Source organism: Mustela nivalis (assembly GCF_964662115.1).
Source record: "Mustela nivalis genome assembly, chromosome: 4".
Taxonomy (NCBI): domain Eukaryota; kingdom Metazoa; phylum Chordata; class Mammalia; order Carnivora; family Mustelidae; genus Mustela; species Mustela nivalis.
The window spans coordinates 35,475,107-35,496,559 of record NC_139023.1 but is presented as its reverse complement, the minus strand read 5'-3'; the positions used below and the strand labels follow the sequence as shown (position 1 = coordinate 35,496,559).

General features: G+C 42.8%; 1 protein-coding gene across 5 annotated transcripts in view; it reads left to right on the top strand.

Annotated features, from left to right (window-relative positions):
- The window catches only part of FAM114A1 (family with sequence similarity 114 member A1), a 91,415-nt gene that overhangs the window by 58,036 nt on the left and 11,926 nt on the right, over nt 1–21,453 (top strand). For all 5 annotated transcript variants that reach the window (XM_082728885.1, XM_082728887.1, XM_082728883.1 and 2 more), the window contains 5 exons: nt 1,543–1,695; nt 11,399–11,522; nt 17,387–17,478; nt 19,099–19,260; nt 20,730–20,869. In XM_082728885.1, coding sequence (XP_082585011.1) covers nt 1,543–1,695; nt 11,399–11,522; nt 17,387–17,478; nt 19,099–19,260; nt 20,730–20,869 — 671 coding nt within the window. The remainder of the gene's footprint in view (nt 1–1,542; nt 1,696–11,398; nt 11,523–17,386; nt 17,479–19,098; nt 19,261–20,729; nt 20,870–21,453) is intronic.

Below are 21,453 nucleotides of genomic sequence, written 5' to 3'. Positions count from 1 at the left end.
GAAGCCCACAATGTTCCTGACTTCTCCCATGTTCTGTCCCAGCGACACAGGGTGGTTTCCGGACCCACAGGCGCAAGTCTCCAGAGCTGCCCTTCCATCCGGAAGACTCCCTCGCCACAACCATTCGCTGCTGTTTCACAGCATCTCCTTTTCCTTTCCACACGGAAAATAAACCAACCTCCTGTGGAAACCCAGCTCTTCTTTACGCAACTTTAATTTCACTCCATCTTTTGAGGGAACCCAAATCATTCCAGAGCGACCTGCCCCCTTTGTTTTCGTCCCTTCCCCTGTGTTCCGAAGCACCGATTTAGAGACGGAAGTTGCTCTGGGGAAAGGAAGCAATTTCGGTGTCACTTTGTTGTTGTGTTTTACCACCGCCAAGCCAGGAAGATCAGTGGGACTAGTGGGGTTTTATTATAAGTGTTAAAAATCCCCAGTGATCATTTGATGTTGTTTTGAAAATCTTAAAATTCAGAGCTTGTACATATGTAGTCTTAAAGACAGAGAGGAGAATTCTGTCGGAAGCCCAGTGAATTTCTGGCTAACGGCCTCAAAAAACCTGAAAGGAGAAGGAGCTTGACAGTTTTATTGACACGCAGTAAAAACGACAATCTGTTCTTGCGTGATCTTCCCCTTGTGAATTTGTGGCTGCCACTGTGTTTACGGTGCTCTCCGTAGATACTAAAGAACCCTATAAATATAATGCCCAGTAAACTTAATGAGGACTCAAATAAAAGATGCTTCGAATCATAGAAAGCAAGTGCAGGAAATTGGGAGTGACCGAGGGACTCATGTTCATCTTATTCTCTTTACGTAATCAACAAAAAAATAACTGGAGAAAAATGATGAACGTGGAGAGGAACTCCACTCTCCGTCAGACTTCTCAAGAACTGATAAGCTAATATTCTTTTTTATATTCAGGAAATATATTATCTGATGAGGAATACATTATGAGTTTATATTTTATTAATTTTTGTCATCAAAGATGGTTAATAATCACACACATCAAGTTTTTAAAATAATGTCACACCAGTCAAAACAGACAAGCTTGTGGCTGCTTTGAGTTCTGCCTGGTACGGAAGTTGCAATGAACCTTATCACAACAGATTAGACTTTTCTGGTGTACATCAATTTTCCCACTGTAGAAAATTTGGATATTCCAGAAAATAAGAAAATTAATCACACACATGGAAAACACTTCAGCAAAAACTGCTGTTCATTTAGCTTCTGTTTTGCTTCTTTCCAATCCTGGACACAAGCATAGAATTTTTGCTTTGTTTGGGTGTGTACATAATGAACATGTAAGATTCGAAGTGGAATAGTCTGGAAATATTCCACTTTCCAAGAATATTCTAGAATATTCTGGAACATCCCACCTTCCAGAATGAGAAAACAGTCAGTGGAATCAATGAAAGAATCATTTTATTAGAAATTCCCAAGTGACACAAAGACAGAGCCAGCCCTCATCTCCCCCTACATAATACACAGGAAATGAGGCTTTTGAGTCCACATCCAGGGCACAAACCTTGTGTGTTTCTGCAGATGTTAAGGGAAGCCAAGGAGAAAGAGAAGGAGAGACTGGCCCAGCAGTTGACAGCCGAGAGGACTGCCCACTATGGGATGCTGTTTGATGAGTATCAAGGTTTGTCACACCTGGAAGCTCTGGAAATTCTCTCCAACGAAAGTGAAAGCAAGGTATGTGTGCCTGGTCGCTTAAAATACCACAGTCACTAATGTGTTTTCTCACACACGGAAGAAACTGGGAAATCAAAAATATCTCATTTTTAGGGCCTCGTTAGTATTGTGCTGAGGTCACAAATGTCCTACAGCCTGTTGAGCAGCTCCCCCCACCCCCTGTCATGCGCCATCTTGTTTCCCGTCTGTTTTGTGCTAAGCTGTTACCCCACCCCAACCCCAAGAGGACCAGCAAATTAGGAATCCTCCCTGCCCCCAGCTCATGGTACAGAAGGCTGCTCAGAAACTTGGCTGTCAGGCTCCTGGCCCCATGCTTCCCTTTGGTGACATAGTCCTTGGACCAGGGATGCCCTATCAGGCCGGGTCGCCATTCCCACCCTGGGAAAACAAAGCAGCGCGGTTTCTTCCAGAGATTTCATATGGTTTTAGGGGCTCTGTAGTGGTTTATTCACCCATTTGTTAAAATATCGGGGCCACCAAGGGCAGGATCGTCTTCCTGGGAGTGAAAGCTCTCTTTGAGAATGTTCCTGAACGGAGACCTGGGATATACCTAACAGCCCTCCGCATTCACATTCCCCCGCTGGGATCTCAAGAATCGAGACAGAAATAGCAGACCTTAGCAGGGTTTGGAGATTTATTTTTTTTATTTTTTTATTTTTTTAAGGATCTATATGTGCGGGAGGGTTATTTAGCAAATATTCATATGGCCCTTATATAGTCACTCTTCTAAGCAGTTTAAAGCTATTAATTCATTGGATGGTACCTACAGCTCTTTTATGTGAAGGTCAGGCTGGGAGTCTTTCTGGTGGAGCCCACAGGGCAGCACCCTGGGAACTCGTGGAAGAGGCTCTGGGTCATCTCAGTGGCATTGGCTGGAGAGAAGCAGGGTTGGAAGTGAGCTTTAGAATGAAGTGATTCTTGACTCTCTCTCGCCCACGTCCTCTAAGTTAGGACTCAGAGGGGCTGAGACATTCCTGATGCCCACCTAGATGGGAAAAAATGGCCTCTGCCAAAAACCAAACAGGTTGGAAATCCCGCTCCTCCAGATGATCGAGTTACACGGTACTCTCTGGGCTTATTTTCTCTTGTTTTTATCCATGAGCCATCAGTGAGAGCCTTCCGATGAAACTGTGAGAGGTTGATTTTTTTAAAAAGCAAAATCATGCCTCATATACAGATACAAAATGAACATGAATTAAAGAATCTGGTTAGCTCCCTTATTGCATGAAGGAACCAAGCAGATACTATAATGGGTTCAAGGAGGAAAGCCCACGCACATATCTATATGGAGAAATGAATGAGATGAATGTGTAAATGGGGTATAAACCTGGTTTTTCCCCAGGAGGGGAGGTTGGCCCTCCCCTAGACAGAATCTATTCACCTGTCTAGAGACCAGAATTATTTCACACTGCTATCAGTGAACTACAATCTAAACAGTTGTGAAATTGCTCCCACAGACAGACTCAGATAATCTGATAATATGTGCTCTAGAAAATGCAGTTTTCCAAATTGTTCCTATAAAATCTGGGTTTTGAGTCAACCATTATGTGATCAAATACCACTCCGTAGCTGTATGATTTTGGACGCATCTCACTTCAGTCTCCTTATCTGTGTAAGGGAAATAATAATGAAACCTACCTCGTAGGAGTATTAAGAGAATTAAATGAGATAGTCTGTGGAAGCAAGTTCAGCTCATTTTAATACATAATAAGTACTCAATAGATGTTCACTGCCTTTTTATACATTCTTGCATAGGCATCTGTATCGATGATATTTTATTTTACATGTATCCTTATGTTATCTGTACGTGTGTATGTTATTATTAAAAACATGACAGTGATGCTTGATCCCTTGAGGTTATCATGGTGTAGAGACATGCCACTCTGGCAGTTTCATTGCAGGTCTCAGCTGTGAAAGAGTCCCAGGTCCCCAGAAAAAAGCCCCAAAGGGCTGATGTTGCTAAGAAGGGGATTTGGTCCCTAGAGGGATACATTTCCCTCTGTTTGCACACTGCTCCAACGAGCTCTGCTTTCTTTCCCTCAGCCTAGAGATTTTTATAGTAGTATTCATGGTAAGGAATGCTTTCTTGGATTAGTAACAATAGTTACTGTGTGCTGTAATAAACAAATCCTAAAAACATACAGGTCAAAATCAGTCAGAGCTGTCCTTCTTCCTGTGATAGTCCCAGATGGGCGTGGCTGGTCATTAGGCAGCTTTCCTGTTCAGGGATTCGGGGGCCAGATTCTGTCTATCTTATGGCTCCCCTAGACCCATCTTAATTTTCACAGTCCTCTAGCAAGAATACAAATGGAGACCCCTACTGGGATTGTCAGATTTAGCAAAAACAAAAACAAATAAACAAACAAGAAACTATAGGATGACAAGCGAAACTTCAACTTTTGATAAACAAAGGAGGATACTTTTTTAGTGTAAATATGTCCTCTGCAATATTTGAGACATACCCTCATACCAAGAAAATATTGTTTATCTAGAATTCACATTTAACTAGAACTCCTGTATGCACCAAATACTTAGAAGTGAAAGGACTTTTGGGGTGCCTGTGTGGCCCAGTCGGTTAAGTGTCTATCTTCAGCTCAGGTCATGATCCCGGGGTTCTCCCTCTGTCTGCTCCCCCTGCTTGTGCTCACGTGCTCTCTCCTGTCAAATAAATAAAATCTCAAAAAAAAGAAATTAAAGTACTTTTGAAACAAACTGTTGAAGAAAATATATTGTCATCCTACTTTTATAATGACTTTGAAAACCAGGTTCCCATTCAGAATTCTCCAGTCCCTCACATTTCCCCGCCACCCTCCTGCCTGCTGTCGTCCCTGTATTTCCAGCTGTCTCTCCCTTCAAGGAGCTTTCTGTGCACATGAGAGGATGACCTGGTTCAAGCTGTACCTGCAGCCCTTCAAACAGCTAACGGGTAGATGGTCCCACCACAAGCAGCACAGCCTGAGAGATCCATACAGGCTGTGAAAGGGAAATGTTAGTAACTTTAGTACCTAGAGAGTGGTCTGGAAGGAGGAACATGGGCTCTCCGTGGGCACATCCCTTTGGCCTTGTGGACTCCTGTGGGTCTGAGTCTAAAGTATTGGCTGTCATCATCCTCTAGGGCCTCCTTGTCATCTTTATCCTTCCAGCATAAGGACAGAGAATATAGAGGGTACACTCCCATTTTAAAAAATTATTTATTTATTTTTAGAGCAAAGGGAGACTATGAGCAGGAGGGGCAGAGGGAGAGGCAGAGAGACCCTCAAGCAGGCTCCCCACCCACAGAGGCCCTTGGGGGGCTCGATCTCACAACCCTGAGATCATGACCTAGATGGAAACCAAGAAACAGATGCTCAACCAACGTACCACCCAGGTACGCCCCCACTCCTATTTTGTAAGACCATTGACCCGGAAATGATACACATCACCTCTGTTGACATTTCATTGGCTAAAACTTTGACACATTGCATGGAAATATCGGGAATTACTATCATTCCTATTCTGTTAGATTGATTCTAGGATAGCAACAGGTATGGCAGTGTAGTGTACTATAAATCTTAAGAAAAAACCTGGTAATTTTTATTGCTGTTATACTTAATAGCTAACAACAGCAACAACAAAAAAAAACATTAAACAAGAATATTCAAAATGGCACCCCATACTCCCTTTCAGGGAAAAGATTGATAAGGCAGATTGTCTATCCTTGTGTTCCCAACAACACTTAGCACATTGCCAAGCGTAACAGTCAGCATTCTATGAATATATATTGAGGAGTGCATGATTATTACTGGATTGAAGTAAAGATTTATTGCTTGTCCCCTTGGCGTAATGGAATGAACCAGGAGGAAGCAAAAGAGATGCTATGGTAGAAAGATGCTGACAAGAGAGTCCTTTGCTAAAAATAACCCTTCCCAAAGGATACCCAAAGCATTAAAGCCCAGTACCTTCCCTCCTAGAGGATGGCTACCCTCCAGGAGACATGGGGAAACCATGATGTCCTACATGTGTATACACATTTTCACTAGTGTTGTGCTCAAGCGCATGTATTCAATAATTACCTTTTAATTTTACTCTTAGAAGACTGCTATGTAGAAAATATATCTAAAGTGTAGGAATCTGCTGTGGGTCTCTCTAGGACCCTGAGGCCTAATCATGAGCGTATGAGTGGAAAAGAAGGCTCTGGAAAGGTCAGAGCAGAAAGGCGTGGTGGCAACCATCCAGCAGGGTCCATTTGCTTCCACCTGCCGAACTCTCCAGCTAATGGGTTTTGTGTTGATGGCTTCCTGCCGGGCGTCTCCCTGAGCCTCCTTGCCAATTGCATTATGGCCTGGTGATATGCCTTACGATTTTTAGGAAATTGGTGTCCTGGCTCCGTGATGCCCTCTCTGACTCTGTCACTTATCCCGGTGTGTGAATCTACTACCATAACGAATATTAAAACACATTCCAAAGGGCATTGTGGCTCCTCTCCTGGCGCTCCCTCCAGAGCAAGTGTGTGACCTGCAGAATGAAAACAGAAAAACCTCACTACTTCATAATCCTGCTTTTTTTTTTTTTTTCAGAAAAGAAATGATTCGCTCATTTATTTAACAATATTGATTGAGTAGTTTCCATTATGTCACATTCTACTTTCGCCCTATATTTTATTATTCTGTTATTTATTTTTCTTTTTAAAATTCAACTAGCCAACATACAGTACATTATCAGTGTCAGATGCAGTGCTCAATAATTCATCTGTTACGTATACCGCCCAGTGCTCATCACATCACATGCCCTCTTCAATGCCCATCCCCCAATTGCCCCATCCCCGCACCCACCTCCTCCCTACTTCGTTTTTTATATGGTTCTCCATGCACTTTGGCCATTTGGGAAATTCAAATCAGTCTTCAGACTTGCGGCCTATGACTGGCCAGGTACGCAAATAATTTTTAAGTATTTACAAATGTCAGTTTCAAAAGAGGGGCTCTGCAATGTCTACAATAGCCAAACTATGGAAAGAGCCTAGCTGTCCATCAACAGATGAATGGATCAAGAAGATGTGGTTTATATATATAATGGAATACTATGCCTCCATCAAAAGAAATGAAATCTTGCCATTTGCAACAACGTGGTTGGAACTAGAGGGTATGATGCTGAGCGAAATAAATCAGAGAGAGACAAATATCATATGATCTTTCTGACATGAGGAATATGAGAGGCGGGGCAGGGGGGTATGGGCGATTGGGAAGGAAAAAATGAAACAAGATGGGATCAGGAGGGGAACAAACCATAAGAGACTCTTAATCTCACAAAACAAACTGAGGGTTGCTGGGGGGAAGGGGTGTGTGAAGAGGGCGGTGGGGTTATGGACATTGGGGAGGGTATGTGCTATGGTGAGTGCTGTGAAGTGTATAAGCCTGTTGACTCACAGACCTGTACCGCCAGGGCAAATAATACATTATATGTTAATAAAAATAATTTTTTATTGATTTGATTTGAAATCAAACTCAATGTGATATGATACATTATCACAATGAAGACAATGAGCAGGCAGGATATCAGTTCAAGCATCATCCTCTGTGATCTCTCCCCGCTCACACTCTTGCCTCCCCCAGGGGTACTGAAGTTCCCTCCCTGGAACCTTGCTGCCACTCCGCGCACATCTGTCATGGCTGTTAGCAATTAACCTGGGCCTCCCTCCTCTAGACTGCAAGATCCCAGAGGAGAAAATTGTGTCTTGTGTGTTTTTGCAACCCCAGTTCAATAACCCACATCTAGCAAGTACACACACACACACACACATAAATATATGCATGTAGATGTATATCTGTGTATATGAAACAGTTCTTTATGTGTTTATGTGTATATAGTATATATACATATATTAATATTCTTACATATTATATGTTAACCTACATAATATATATATAATTTCTTGACCTTCACTACAAGCATTTTTTAAGTTTTTCTTTTTTAATAATCTCTACACCAAATGTGGGGCTCAAACTTACGACTCCAAGATCAAGAGTCTCGTGCTCTTCTGCCTGAGCTGGCCAGGTGCCTCTACAAGTACTTTTTTAAAAAATTAACATATAATGTTTTATTTGTCCTGGGGGCACAGGTCTGTGAATCATCAGGCTACATATTTCACAGCACTCACCATACACATACCCTCCCAATGTCCATCACCCAGCCACCCCATCCCTCTCTTACCACCCCCCAGCAACCCTCAGTTTGTTTCATGAGATTAAAAGTCTATTATGGTTTGTCTCCCTCCCAATCCTATCTTGTTTCATTTTTTCCTCCCTACCTACCACGATCTCCTGCCCTGCCTCTCAAATTTCTCATATCAGAGAGATCATATGATAGTTGTCTTTCTCTGATTAACTTATTTCGCTCAGCATAGTACCCTCTAGTTCCATTCGCATCATTGCAAATAACAAGATTTTGGGGGTTTTGATGGCTGCATAGTATTCTATGGTATGTATATACCACATCTTCTTTTCTTTCTTTCTTTCTTTTTTTTTTTTTTTTTTTTTAGCAGCAGGGAGCCTGCTTCCTTCCTCTCTCTGCCTACCTCTCTGCCTACTTGTGATCTCTGTCTGTCATTTAAAAAAAAAAAAAAAAAGATTTCTATTTATTTATTTGCCAGGCAGAGAGGCAGGCAGAGAAAGCAGGGTGGAGGGGAAAAAGACTCCCTGCTGAGCAGAGAGCCCGATGCAGGACTCGATGCCAGGACCCTGAGATCATGACCTGAGCTGAAAGCAGAGGCTTAACCCACTGAGCCACCTAGGTGCCCCTAGACCACATCTTCTTTATCCGTTCATCTGTTGGTGGACACCTAGGTTCTTTCCATAGTTTGGCTATTGTGGACATTGCTGCTGTAAACATTTAGGTGCACGTGCCCCTTCAGATCCCTACATTTATATGTTTAGGGTAGATATCCAGTAGTGTGATTGATGGGTCAAAGTGTAGCTCTATTTACAACTTCTTTGAAGGAACCTCCATACATGTTTTCCCGAATGGCTGCACCATTCCCACCAACAGTGCAGTGTAGGAGGGTTGCCCTTTCTCCACATCCTCGCCATCCTCTGTTGTTTCCTGACTTGTTAATTTTAACCATTCTGAGAGGTGTGAGGTGGTATCTCACTGTGGTTTTGATTTGTATTGCTCTGATGCCGAGTGATGTTAAGCACTTTTTCATGTATCTGTTGACCATCTGGATGTCTTCTTTGCGGAAATGTCTGTTCTTGTCTTCTGCCCATTTCTTGATTGGATTATTTGTTCTTTGGGTGTTGAGTTTGATAAGTTCTTTATAGATTTTGGATACTAGTCCTTTATCTGATACATCATTTGTGAATATTTTCTCCCATTCTGTCAATTGTCTTTTGGTTTTGTTGACTGTTTCCTTCGCAGTGCAAAAGCTTTTGATATTGATGAAGTCCCGACAGTACATTTTTGCCCTTGCTTCCCTTGCTTTGGGTGATGTTCCTAGGAAGAAATTGCTGTGGCCGAAGTCGAAGAGGTTGCTGCCTGTGTTCTCCTCAAGGATTTTAATGGATTCCTTTCTCACCTTGAGGTCTTTCAGCCATTTTGAGTCTATTTTTGGGTGTGGTGTAAGGAAATGGTTGAGTTTCATTCTTCCTCGAGTGGCTGTCTAATTTTCCCAACACCATTTGTTGAAGAGACTGTCTTTTTTCCATTGGACATTCTTTCTTGCTTTGTCAAAGATTAGTTGACCATAGAGTTGAGGGTCTATTTCTGGGCTCTATTCTGTTCCATTGATCTGTGTCTGTTTTTGTGCCAGTGCCATACTGTCTTGATGATTCTAGCTTTGTGATAGAGCTTGAAGTCTGGAATTGTGATGCCACCAACTTTGTTTTTTTTTTTTTTTTCAACATTCCTCTGGCTATTTGGGGTCTTTTCTGGTTCCATATAAATTTTGGAATTATTTGTTCCATTTCTTTGAAAAAAAAAGATGTTATTTTGATAGGGATTGCATTAAATGTGTAGACTGCTCTAACTAGCATAGACATTTTCACAATATTTGTTCTTCCAATCCATGAGCATGGAATATTTTTCCATTTCTTTGTGTCTTCCTCAATTTCTTTCATGAGTACTTTGTAGTTTTCTGAGTATAGGCTCTTTGCCTCTTTGGTTAGGTTTATTCCTAGTTATCTTATGGTTTTGGGTGCAATTGTAAATGGGATTGACTCCTTAATTTCTCTTTCTTCTGTCTTGCTGTTGGTGTGTACAAGTGCAACTGACTTCTATGCATTGATTTTTATATCCTGACACTTTACTGAATTCCTGTATGAGTTGTAGCAGTTTTGGAGTGGAGTCTTTTGGAGTTTCCACATAAAGTAACATATCATTTGCAAAGAGTAAAAGTTTGACTTCTTTGCCAATTCAGATGCCTTTTATTTCTTTTTGTTGTCTGATTGCAGAGGCTAGGACTTCTAGTACTATGTTGAATAGTAGTGGTGATAACGGACATCCCAGCCGTGTTCCTGACCTTAGGGGAAAAGCTCTCAGTTTTTCCCATTGCGAATGGTATTCACTGTGGGTTTTTCATAGATGGCTCTGATTATATTGAGATATATACCTTCTATCCCTCTACTGTGAAGAATTTTGATCAAGAAAGGATGCCATACTTTGTTAAATTCTTTTTCAGCATCTATTGAGAGTGTCATATGGTTCTTGTTTTTTCTTTTCTTAATCTATCATATCATATTGATGGATTTGCAGATATTGAACCAACCTTGCAGCCCAGGAATAAATTCCATGTGGTCATGGTGAATAATCCTTTTAATGTACTGTTGGAGCCTATTGGCTAGTATTTTGGTGAGAATTTTTGCATCCGTGTTCATCAAGGATGTTGGTCTATAATTCCCCTTTTTGATGGGGTCTTTGTCTGGTTTGGGGATCAAGGTAAGGCTGGCCTCATAAAATGAGTTTGAAAGTTTTCCTTCCATTTCTATTTTTTGTAACAGTTTCAGGAGAATAAGTATTAATTCTTTAAGTGTTTGGTAGAATTCCCCTGGGAAGCCATCTGGAGCTGAGCTGTTGTTGGGAGATTTTGGATGACTGCTTCAATCTTCTTACTGGTTGTGGATCTGTTCAGGTTTCCTATTTCTTCCTGGTTCAGTTTTGGTAATTTATATGTCTCTAGGAATGCATCCATTTCTTCCAGATTGTCAAATTTGCTGCCGTATAGTTGCTCATAATATGTTCCTATAATTGTTTGTATTTCTTTGGTGTTGGTTGTGATCTCTCCTCTTTTTTTCCACCCTCATTTTACAGATAAGGAAGGAAAGTTTAAATAAATTACCTGAGGGCACATAATTCATCCATGAGGGGCTCATATTTGAATTCAGAGTTGACAGCACCAGTGTTTTTACCCACGAGGCTAGAAGGGCTACAGCCAAATTTATTTAGCTTCTGCTGTTTGCACCTGTGTAACATTCACATTTGCTGTTCCATTTACCCTCACAAAGGATCCCAATGAAGTGTGGGTCTCATGTTAAAATTTTAAAAACTGAGGCCCCGGGGGCGTATGTCACTCACCCAAAGGCACCCAGTTAATAGGCAGTAAATCTGGCATTCCACCCCGCCTTTCCCCCCACACCACCAAAGCCCCTCAGTCCCCGCAGAGCTGGCGACAGCCCCTCGTAAACGTGATTAACGGGAAAACAAGATGACAGTTACGCTGACCCATTTCTTTTTTCAGGTTCAGTCATTTTTAGCATCCCTCGATGGAGAGAAGCTGGAACTCTTAAAAAACGACCTGATTTCCATTAAAGACATCTTTGCAGCCAAAGAATTAGAGAGTGAAGAGAGTCAAGAAGAACAAGGTAAAGGAAAATCATCGGTTAAACTGCCAAACAGGCAGTTCATAAAGACAGCCCTTTGAACAGGGCGTGCTTTCATTCAAGAGCTCCTCCTCCTCGCTTCCAAAGCGCTCTGTGCACCTGCTCCGTGACCGGAGCTGGCGGCGGGGCTCTGTGGTCCCCTCATTCTCTGGGTGAGCACTCCTGTGGGAGGTGGCTTCATTGCCCTGGTGGGGGCACAGCTCCTGGCACCCTGCAGGTGCACAGGAAACATGGGTGCACAGAGCAGCGGAGAACAGGGCACGCTGAGCATGGCCCTGTGACTGGAGTTTATGCCCTGATATCCAATTGTTTATCTGCATGCGGTGGGCAGGTCTCTCCATGGATTTCTTTGCCTACTTTTCTTATTATTTTTAATACCTATGCTTAGGAATTAAGGTGTATTTGTAAGTGGCCTGCCCTCTGTCTCCAGGCACCTAGTGACAGGACCCCCAAGGAGACGAGGACCTGTTTTATGCCAAACAAGTCTTCCTTGAGAGGGGGGATACCTGACTCCCTCTGCCTCCCCCACCCCCCAACATTGGTGCCCTGGCTCTCAAATAAACAAATAAAAATCTTAAAGAAAAAAATATAGAAGGTGGGGCGCCTGGGTGGCTCAGTGGGTTAAGCCTCTGCCTTCGGCTCAGGTCATGGTCTCAGGTCCTGGGATCAAGCCTCACATCGGGCTCTCTGCTCAGCATGAGCCTGCTTTCCCCTCTCTCTCTACCTGCCTCTCTGCCTACTTGTGATCTCTGTCTGTCAAATAAATAAATAAAATCTTAAAAAATACATATATAGAAGGTAATTTAAAAAAAAAAAGAATTGTTTTAGGTTGCCCGTTTAGGAGCAGAATATAGCAAAACATTTGCCGTTGTACATGGAGAGTGATTTCTTACTGATGTCATCATCACCTAGCCATGCAGCCACTGTTGTTGGGGTTATGCTGACACACAAGGCCACCATGGGACACACAAGACTGCCTTCTCCCAACTCCAAGGTCCATTTGAAACATGTGCACGCTCACTGGCCGTATGGCCTGCAACAAGTTATGTAACTTTTCTGAAACTCATTATCTGCACCTGTGAAATGGAGAAACGGATACATATTCCCCAGGGCTATTGTGAAGCTCGAATTAGATAATGTATGTAAAGATGTATTTTACAGAGCTTGGCCCACAGAACAGCTCAAAAATGTTCACCAGTGTTGTTTTTTTTTTTTTTTTTTTTAAGATTTATTTATTTGTCAGAGAGAGAGCGAGCGAGAGCAAGCACAGGCAGACACAGTGGAAGGCAGAGTCAGAGGGAGAAGCAGGCTCCCTGCAGAGCAAGGAGCCCGATGTGGGACTCGATCCCAGGACGCTGGGATCATGACCTAAGCCGAAGGCAGCTGCTTAACCAACTGAGCCACCCAGGCGTCCCCACCAGTGTTGTTTTTTTAAAGTGCTAAAACAATGCTGGGAAAACAGTAAAGGTACGCTAAACTGTAGCTTTTCTTTATAATCATACTTTCATCACCCAAACGCAGAGGAGTGATAGCGCACGTTCATCCCCATCGATTAGCTGGAAGTGTTTTCTCCCCAAGTGTGTTGCACAACTTTATTTATTTTTTTAAAGATTTTATTTATTTATTTGTCAGAGAGAGAGAGCACAAATAGGCAGAGTGGCAGGCAGAGGCAGAGAGAGAAGCAGGCTCCCCAATGAGCAAGAAGCCAGATGTGGGACTCAATCCCAGGAGCCTGGGATCATGACCTGAGCTGAAGGAAGCAGTTTAACTAACTGAGCCACTCAGGCATCCCTGAACACCTTTAATCAAAGCTCAAACACAAGGACTGAGGGCTTCAGCCTCAATGGTCAGGGCAAAATTATTCTAAGCATTTGCAAACTGTTATTTAAATACTATCTCCCACTTTAGTCTCCTACTGACCTTATGTGCCTTTCGTCTAATGAGATTTATCCTCATGGCATCAAAATAGAAGGCTCAATTACACTGAAGAATAGAAAGAGGCCACTGGCCAAGAGTATTGGAGAGTAATGTTTTTGAGCATTTGTGTGTTTCTGCAAGAGCCACAAAGCAGGACAGCCTTGCCTTTGTTTTAATAATCTGAAACTAAGACACTGGCTGTCAGAATTCATACAGGTAATATTATGGGCCCAAGATGAACCAAGAGATAGGCCTGTTTTCCAGAGTAACGATCACCCAAAAAGATCCAGGTTATTTCTCTTCGGTTGCATGATGCCAGAGGTAGACCTGGATCCTATAGGGCGTGTCATTCAGAAAGGATAAAAAGAAGATTCCAGATTTCTCCTAACCTCAAAGTGATAGTGTTGCGGGTGCAAGTTAAAGCAGTACACATCCCCAGCTAGCACAATTTCTTAGAGAGGATCCTTGATTCAATACTATTAGATGGAAAATGTTACTATATGCAATGTGTTCCAGTCTTAATATGAGCTTCAGTAAATTGGGATTTTTTTCCCCTATGACCCCCCCCAAAAAAAAAAAAAATATATATATATATATGATGAAGTCCTGAACACAATGCTTAGGAAATGGTTGATTTATCTCTCCATAGGTAAACCCTATTATCTCCCATAATATATCCATTTTCCCACAGGACATCTCCAGATTATCAAAACACTATTAATTTTAATTAACTTAATTTAATAAATAAATGTCAGACACGTAAAGGATCACCAGGAGAAAAGAATAGCAGGGGTGTCATTAAATCAGTCCAATTATGATGGAGCGTGACAGCTCTATCCAGGGGGAGGGATTATCTGAATGCCATAGAGAGGATGTCACCAGCAGGGGTGAGCGGAGAAGCCAGGAGGAAAACTCTGGGAGAAACCAAAGCATTCCATGCACTTTTTTTTCCCCTTGTAAGCATTTACATTCCTCAAGCCTCTTAACACCTAAATAATTCATTTGCAAGTCTTGGAAAAATGTATCCAACTGTCATTTTTAGATAAACTCAACCTTGGGCTCCTCTGTGTTTGATGGTGTTAGCTAATGATTTGCATGTTTGTCTTTCCAGCAGCGTGTAATTTTATCACACTGCCATGGGTCTCTAATTTGGTTTACCACTATCGTGAAGAGGTTTTTAAAAGGCTATTTTCTATTTTTATTGCCTTGGTGAAGATCTGGACCATATGTATGAACCAAGTGCTATAGTAATAGGTGTTCTTTGTGGCAATGTTATTTATCGCTGTTTTTACCCACTTCCATTTTTCCTTGTAATTTTTTCCCCCTAAAATATGTGCTAAAAGTTATCAGTGTCCTTTTCTGTTTTCTAGAACAAAAAGCATTTAAAAGCTGGAGTGACACAAACTACTTGCATCCGAGTTTAGTGTTGATGATTCCCAGATATTTTTAATCTCCTTGTGTTTATATCTTTGTCGCCCATAACAATATAGTTAGATAAAACGTTAGTGTTTACAAAACACTTTCACATTTGCTGTATTATTTGATCTCTTACAGCAATGCTACAGCTGAGATAGGTGGGTTTTATTTTATTTTGCATTTTAAAGATTTTATTTATTTGAGAGAGCACAAGCAGTGGGGAAGGGTAGAGGGAGTGGGAGAAGCAAGCTCCCTACTGAGCAGGGAGCCTGACGAGGGGCTCAATCCCAGGACCCTGAGATCACCACCCAAGAGGGAGGCAGAGGCTTAACCAACTGAACCACCGAGGTGCCCCAATAGGTGGGTTTTATTATCCTAAATTTACAGGAGGACATAGAAGCTAAGAACCATGACTAGCCCCAGGCCACAGATTCTCTGAACACAGGAACTAGGGTAAAAACCCACAACTGCCACAATTAAGTCCGGGGCTCTTTCTGCCCTGCAGTATTACCTCCTACAGAATGAGAAAGACCAGGTAATTTGGAACAAGACCTTAGTCAATGCCACCCAGGTGTGTCCCTGCCCGCTCTTACTTTGTCTTCTTAGAGAGGATGAGACCAAAACCTCTGCCCAGCAGAGAGAGGATCTCAGCTTTGTTTCTCTCTCTGACTCTAGCTCTCTATCTCTCCTTTTGTGCAAGTAGTTAATGTCTTCTCGTTCTTGAAGACTAGGTTCGTGTATCACCTCCTCCAAGAAGCCTTCTTAACAACCCCTCTGAGGATAAGATTCGGTGCACTCAGCACACTTACCTCTTTGGGTTATAATGACTGGCTAGTGTCAGCTTCATCCTGAACAAAGACACCCATCTCTCTCTCTCTCTCTCTCTCTCTCTCTGTCTCCATCCCCCACAAGGTACACACCTCCCCGCCCCTGCTGTGGCCACCCTGGCTTCCTTGCTGTCCCTGAGCAAGCCGGGCACACTTCCTCTCGGACTTCGAGTTGGCTGGACAGCTCTGCCCGCTCCCCATCTGGTGTTGCTCACCCCTCCCTTCAGTTCATTACTCAAATGGCATCTTGTCAGTTCCCCTCTCATTTCCCGACCGACCCGCAGCCATCCCTGTTCCTCTGCCTCGGTTTATACTTCTCCATAAAACTTACCATCTGACATATATGTTTTATTTCTCTATTCTGTTTATTAATGTGTCTATCCCCTGAGAATATGCGGATTCTAGATGATGTGATGAAGCCCAGTGTTGTGAACAAAGACCTGCAGGTTACCCCCGGCTATCTCCACAAGCTGCTAATTAGCCATTTTGTCTGTAAAGCAGAAAAGAGCACATACACCCAAGTGCTAGATACAGGTTTTCTCACATGGCTTAGCTGTCCCTGAAGCTACTGCCTTCACCCACTGACATAAGCCAGAGTATTTTCAGATGATGTAATCAGGGCCAATGAAGGATGCTTTTATCTCCCCGCCACATACAAAGTGGTGATGAACCCACCATGCAATCAATTCTTCAGCACTTGGACACTTTAAAAACAGTTTCAACCCGCAGATACAAATGAGAAAAAGAAATAGGATTGTAATTTTTAAAAATCTCTCTTTATTGCCCACCAATGATATCCATTTATTTTTGTCTGAGGCTGTAGTATGCATACCGTGTTCTGTGTGCTCTCTATATTATTCTATATGATACAATTTATCAACAAATTATTTAATAAATTCTTATTTAATAAATACTTAGAATGAATAAATAACACTTGTTAAATAAATACCAAGTATTTATTAAACACTTATGTTCCAGGCACTGTGTTACACACTCCGAATTCAGGAATGAGCAGAAGCAAATACCATGTCTGTCCTTAGGCAGCTTCTATCTGGAGGGAAGCATAGTAAGAAGTAGTATAGGGCCAACAGGTATCCCCAGAAACCTTGGGACATTTCTCCAGAGATGCGGTGTCATTACTTCTGATAGCATATGGTTTGTGGAGATGAGTTCGGCTAGCTAAGCACTGTGGCTCTGTGGCCATAAAAGGGTGTCCTGGGTATTACTAGGGTTGCAGTACTAAGCACAGCAATTCTCCAGGTCATAAATATGTTGTTGTCTGGGTCTTCTAGACCTGAGCTACGTCATTCATTTGTTGGTTCAGTCATTCATTCAGCAGATAGCTACTGATTATGTACAGCTGCAAGCAAGACTGATCACTCGCTCCCTTTCCTCATGTGGCCTTCAGGCCAGCCTGGGGGTCCCCCCCGCCCCAGCTAGAACTTCAAACAACACAAGGCTCGGGCAGCCCCTCGCATGGCGACAGCAGCCGGCTGCCTGACTGTCGTCCTTGTCAGCGGGTGCTCCTAAGCTGCTCTCTGGCAGGCGGGGAGTGGGGGGGGTGGTGACTGTTGAACCCCCCACTTTGACTCTGACTTCAGGCTGTAAGGTCAGGGGAACTGCCACATTTTGAAGGATGAAAAAAAAAAAATCACGCTTCCGACGTCTGTCATTTTCTGTCTCCAGCCTCAGAGGAAAAGGGAGAAGAATTTGCTAGCACGCTTACGGAACTTCTCTTTGAATTACACGTCGCGGCCACGCCTGACAAGCTCAATAAGGTCAGCACTGTCTACATCAGTTGCTCTTTTTAGGGTATTGGTTGTAAAAATTCAAGTGATCCACCTGAAATGGACAAACCCCAAGCCCGGAATGGCACAGGAGGGGAGGAGAATATGATCCCCGGGAGCCACACAATGAAATGTGATGGGAGGGAACATGCAACAGGTCACTAGTAATTACCCTGTGACCTTGAACAAGTCACTTCTCCTCAAGGTAGACTTGTATATCGGAGCTGTGGGTATCTTCCGCACCAGGGAAGGAAGAGGGGTGCAGGCTCACCAAAGGGCTTTTGTAAATTCCATCTCCCTTACCCCCATGGGGGTGACGAGTCAGAATGAGGCAGAGAGAAGCCCATCAGCCAGGTCAGCCACGCGTCTCCTCCCCGATACCCCACCCCGAATGCCGGTGCCACGCCGTGTGCTAGAACGATCCAGCCTTGTCACTCTGGCTGCTTCCAATTGTATGTTTTGCGAGGTCTTGCTGTAGAGCTTCTTAATGAGGGCACTCATTATTAATTACTTAGAACTGCGTTCTTTTTCCTGTTCACTCTCTCTCTCTCTTTTTCCCTTCTCTTTAGCAAGCGGTAGGGGACGCAGGTAACACTTATCAAGGCGGGTGAGGAAAGGGCAGGATGAGGCAATGAGGGGAGACATGAGTAATTTCTTTATCTCGATAGAGGTCACCGGTTCTGACAGGTCAGTGACTTGAACACAGCAGGGAAATTGCCTCATTCATCTCTGCGCAGCACCTGCCTCTGCTAGGGGAGAGAGAGAAAGTGAGAAAGAGAGAGAGAAAGTGTGTGTGTGTGTGTGCGCGCACACGCGCGTGGGTCCCGTGGTGCCTCCCAGGTGCCACTGGCTTGTTGACAAAAGCAGGTGAGCTTGAAGAGGAGAAGCAAGTTTAACATAAACCCAGACATAGCTTGCACTTAAGCAAACAGCTTTAGGCTATAATGATAAAAGCTGGATGAGCTGCCCTTTCTCCATTCAGGGAGTAACAGGGAAGGGAGGTCGCTCCGCTTTGTCACGTGAGCCGTAATGCCTTGGGCCACAGGTTGCTCTGCTGCTAGTCACAGAGCAGCCCCTGGTCTTCACAACGGCACCTCTCCTTCCCCTGGCGTGACTGGGCAAGAGCTGAGCCATCCTTCATCCTCCCCGTGTCATACATTATTAGGTCCATGAAACATTAAGGGCTTCATGAGACATATCAAATGAGGAAATTGGCTTCAGCAATGACCCTGGCTAAATCTCTCGCCTGTATATATATATAAAGTACGATTATTCTTTTATAGTTGGTCATGAAAAGTGAAAAATATACTATCACTTTCAAGGTCACTGTCGTTTTTATTCTTAATCTGTGTATCCTTTTACAGTGATCTCTGAAAAGGGTCCGCAGTGTTCTCTCCATCTTTCCTTTCTGTTCTGGCCCCTTTCCTTACTTGAGAGTCACCAGAAATCAGCAACAAGGTGTTTTTAGGGAGTCTAAGGATTTGCCCCCATCAACTTTTTAAAGGTACAGAGAATCACCCCAGAAGGTGGAGGGCAACAGTACTCTAGTCTTGGGTTTGGAATGTCTTAGTCTCCAGATTTACATAACGAATGAGTTATGGGGCTTTGCAGGCCATGAAGAAAGCGCATGACTGGGTAGAAGAAGATGGGGCTACGGTGTCCATAAATATGGCGGAACCATCGGAGGAGAACACTGGAGAGGAAGAGACGGAAGAGAAACCAGAAAATCCTGAAGAAGACAAAAAGGAAGAAAGGAGAACTAAGACAGTTGAGGTACACTTATTGGAGCGTGGCCACCTGAAGAGCAGTAATACGACTTTAATTTTATTAGCAGCTGAATTTCGAGTGAGGAGAAACCACTTCATTTTCATTTGCGCCCTGTTTCAACAGTATAGAAATATGAGGATTAATGTGATAAACACTAAAATTTCTCAATGCCAGGGCAGTTCATGACTTAGCATAGATGTGGTCATTTTCCTCCAGAGCTTCATGAGCTTTAATTTAAAGGGAAAAAGATCCTCAAGAACATCTTTGATTTATCATTAGAATAAAATTCCAGCTTTGCGCAGTGGCAGTATCGTAGCCAATGAGGTTTATCCGAGGCGCCATTATTGCTAATAGAATAAAATTCCATCTGATATGCAAATTTGTAACTATAAAATGTCTTTATGCCCCATAAACTAATGAGGCAATTGAAGCTTTTTTCCCCAAAAAAAATTCACGGCCACAGTTTTTATTCTGTAGTTTAATAAATTAATGTGTGCATAATTTATAGCCTGCCTGTGTTCAAAACTGAGTGTGTAGTAACTTCATTTTTACATTGAATATTCATTTTAGAGAAAGTGTTTTTTTTTTTTTTTAAGATTTTATTTACTTATTTGTGAGGGAGAGAGAGTGAGTGGGAGGGAGAGGGAGAGAGACTCTGAAGCAGATTCCGCGCTGAGTGCAGAATCCGATGCGGGGCTTGATCCCACAACTGTGAAAGCATGACCTGATCCGAAACCGAGAGTCAGGCACTTAACCGACCGAGCCACCCAGGCACCCCCAGAAAGTAACTTTGTAAATTCAGTCACTGTAAAGAGAAATGGCCATTGAGGTTTCTTTATTCAGTCGTCCTTCCACAAGCATTTTTGAGCCCCTCCCTGGTGTGTGCCCAGAGTCTCTCTGAGAACTAGGGACACGGTTGTAAGGGTTGCCGTATACCTGGGGGCCTGGCAATACTTCCTTTTTAGCACAGCCTTTCTCCTTAGAAGAGTATCAGACATGCCCATTAACCTTTGGTTAGTCTTTTCAGACCTTTTTTTTTTTTTAAAGAATTGTATATATATCTGTTAACATTATAGGGTAGTTGTTGTTAAGTAAACTCTACCCCCAACTGGGACTTGAACTCACGACTCTGTGATCAAGAGTCCCGTGTGCTATGGATTGAGCCAGCCAGGCGCCCCATATCACAGGGGTTTTTGTTTATTATTTATTTATTTATTGGTAAAGATTTTATTTATTTATTTGACAGAGAGAGACCCTGTGAGAGAGGGAACACAAGCAGGGGGAGAGGGAGAGGGAAGCAGGCTTCCCATGGAGCCAGGAGCCCCACGTAGGACTCGATCCCAGGACCCTGGAATCATGACCTGAGCCGAAGGCAGACGCTTAACAACTGAGCCACCCAGGTGCCCACATCACAGGGTTTTTTAAAAAGCTTCTGCTCTGTGGATAATTGTCTTACTTGCATTTATCTGTTTCAGGAAGTGTATATGCTGTCCATCGAAAGTCTGGCAGAAGTAACAGCACGCTGTATCGAGCAGCTTCATAAAGTAGCAGAATTAATTCTTCATGGGCAAGAAGAGGAAAAACCAGCTCAGGACCAAGCAAGAGTTCTGATAAAGTAAATGTTACTTTAATTCTTATGTTTCCAGTATTATATATGTGTGCCATTCACACACATGCCCCCTAGGCTGCTAAAGTTTTAAATTATAAGTCAACTAATTCCATTGTTCTGTGGTCATCTTAAGAAACAGACTCTCTTAGGATTCACAGGATTCTTAGCTGAATCATGTTAGCAAGAATAATAATTAGGAATTATTTATGAAAAGACTTAAGGAAAGACACACAAAAGCATTCAAGGATAAGTGTTTATTTTCACAGAACGAAGTCTTAGAAGTACAGACTTTTAAGAGTAATTGCATTTTTAACACACCACAAGAATAGAGAAAGAACATCTTTTCGTGCGACTTCTCAGCCAGCTTTGCAAAGATATTCAAACACACCCCTGCTGTTCCTAGGGACTGACACCAGCTCTGTGCACTCTGAATGCTGGCAAAGATGGTTGGTGATGTAAGCCAGTTCCCTGTGGATGGCATGTGTGTGCATATGTGCCGTCATATGTTAGATTCTTCAACAAATAGTAGCCACTATGATTAGTTGATCTAGTGAAATAAAAATGTGTATCAACGTGGCTTTACATACATG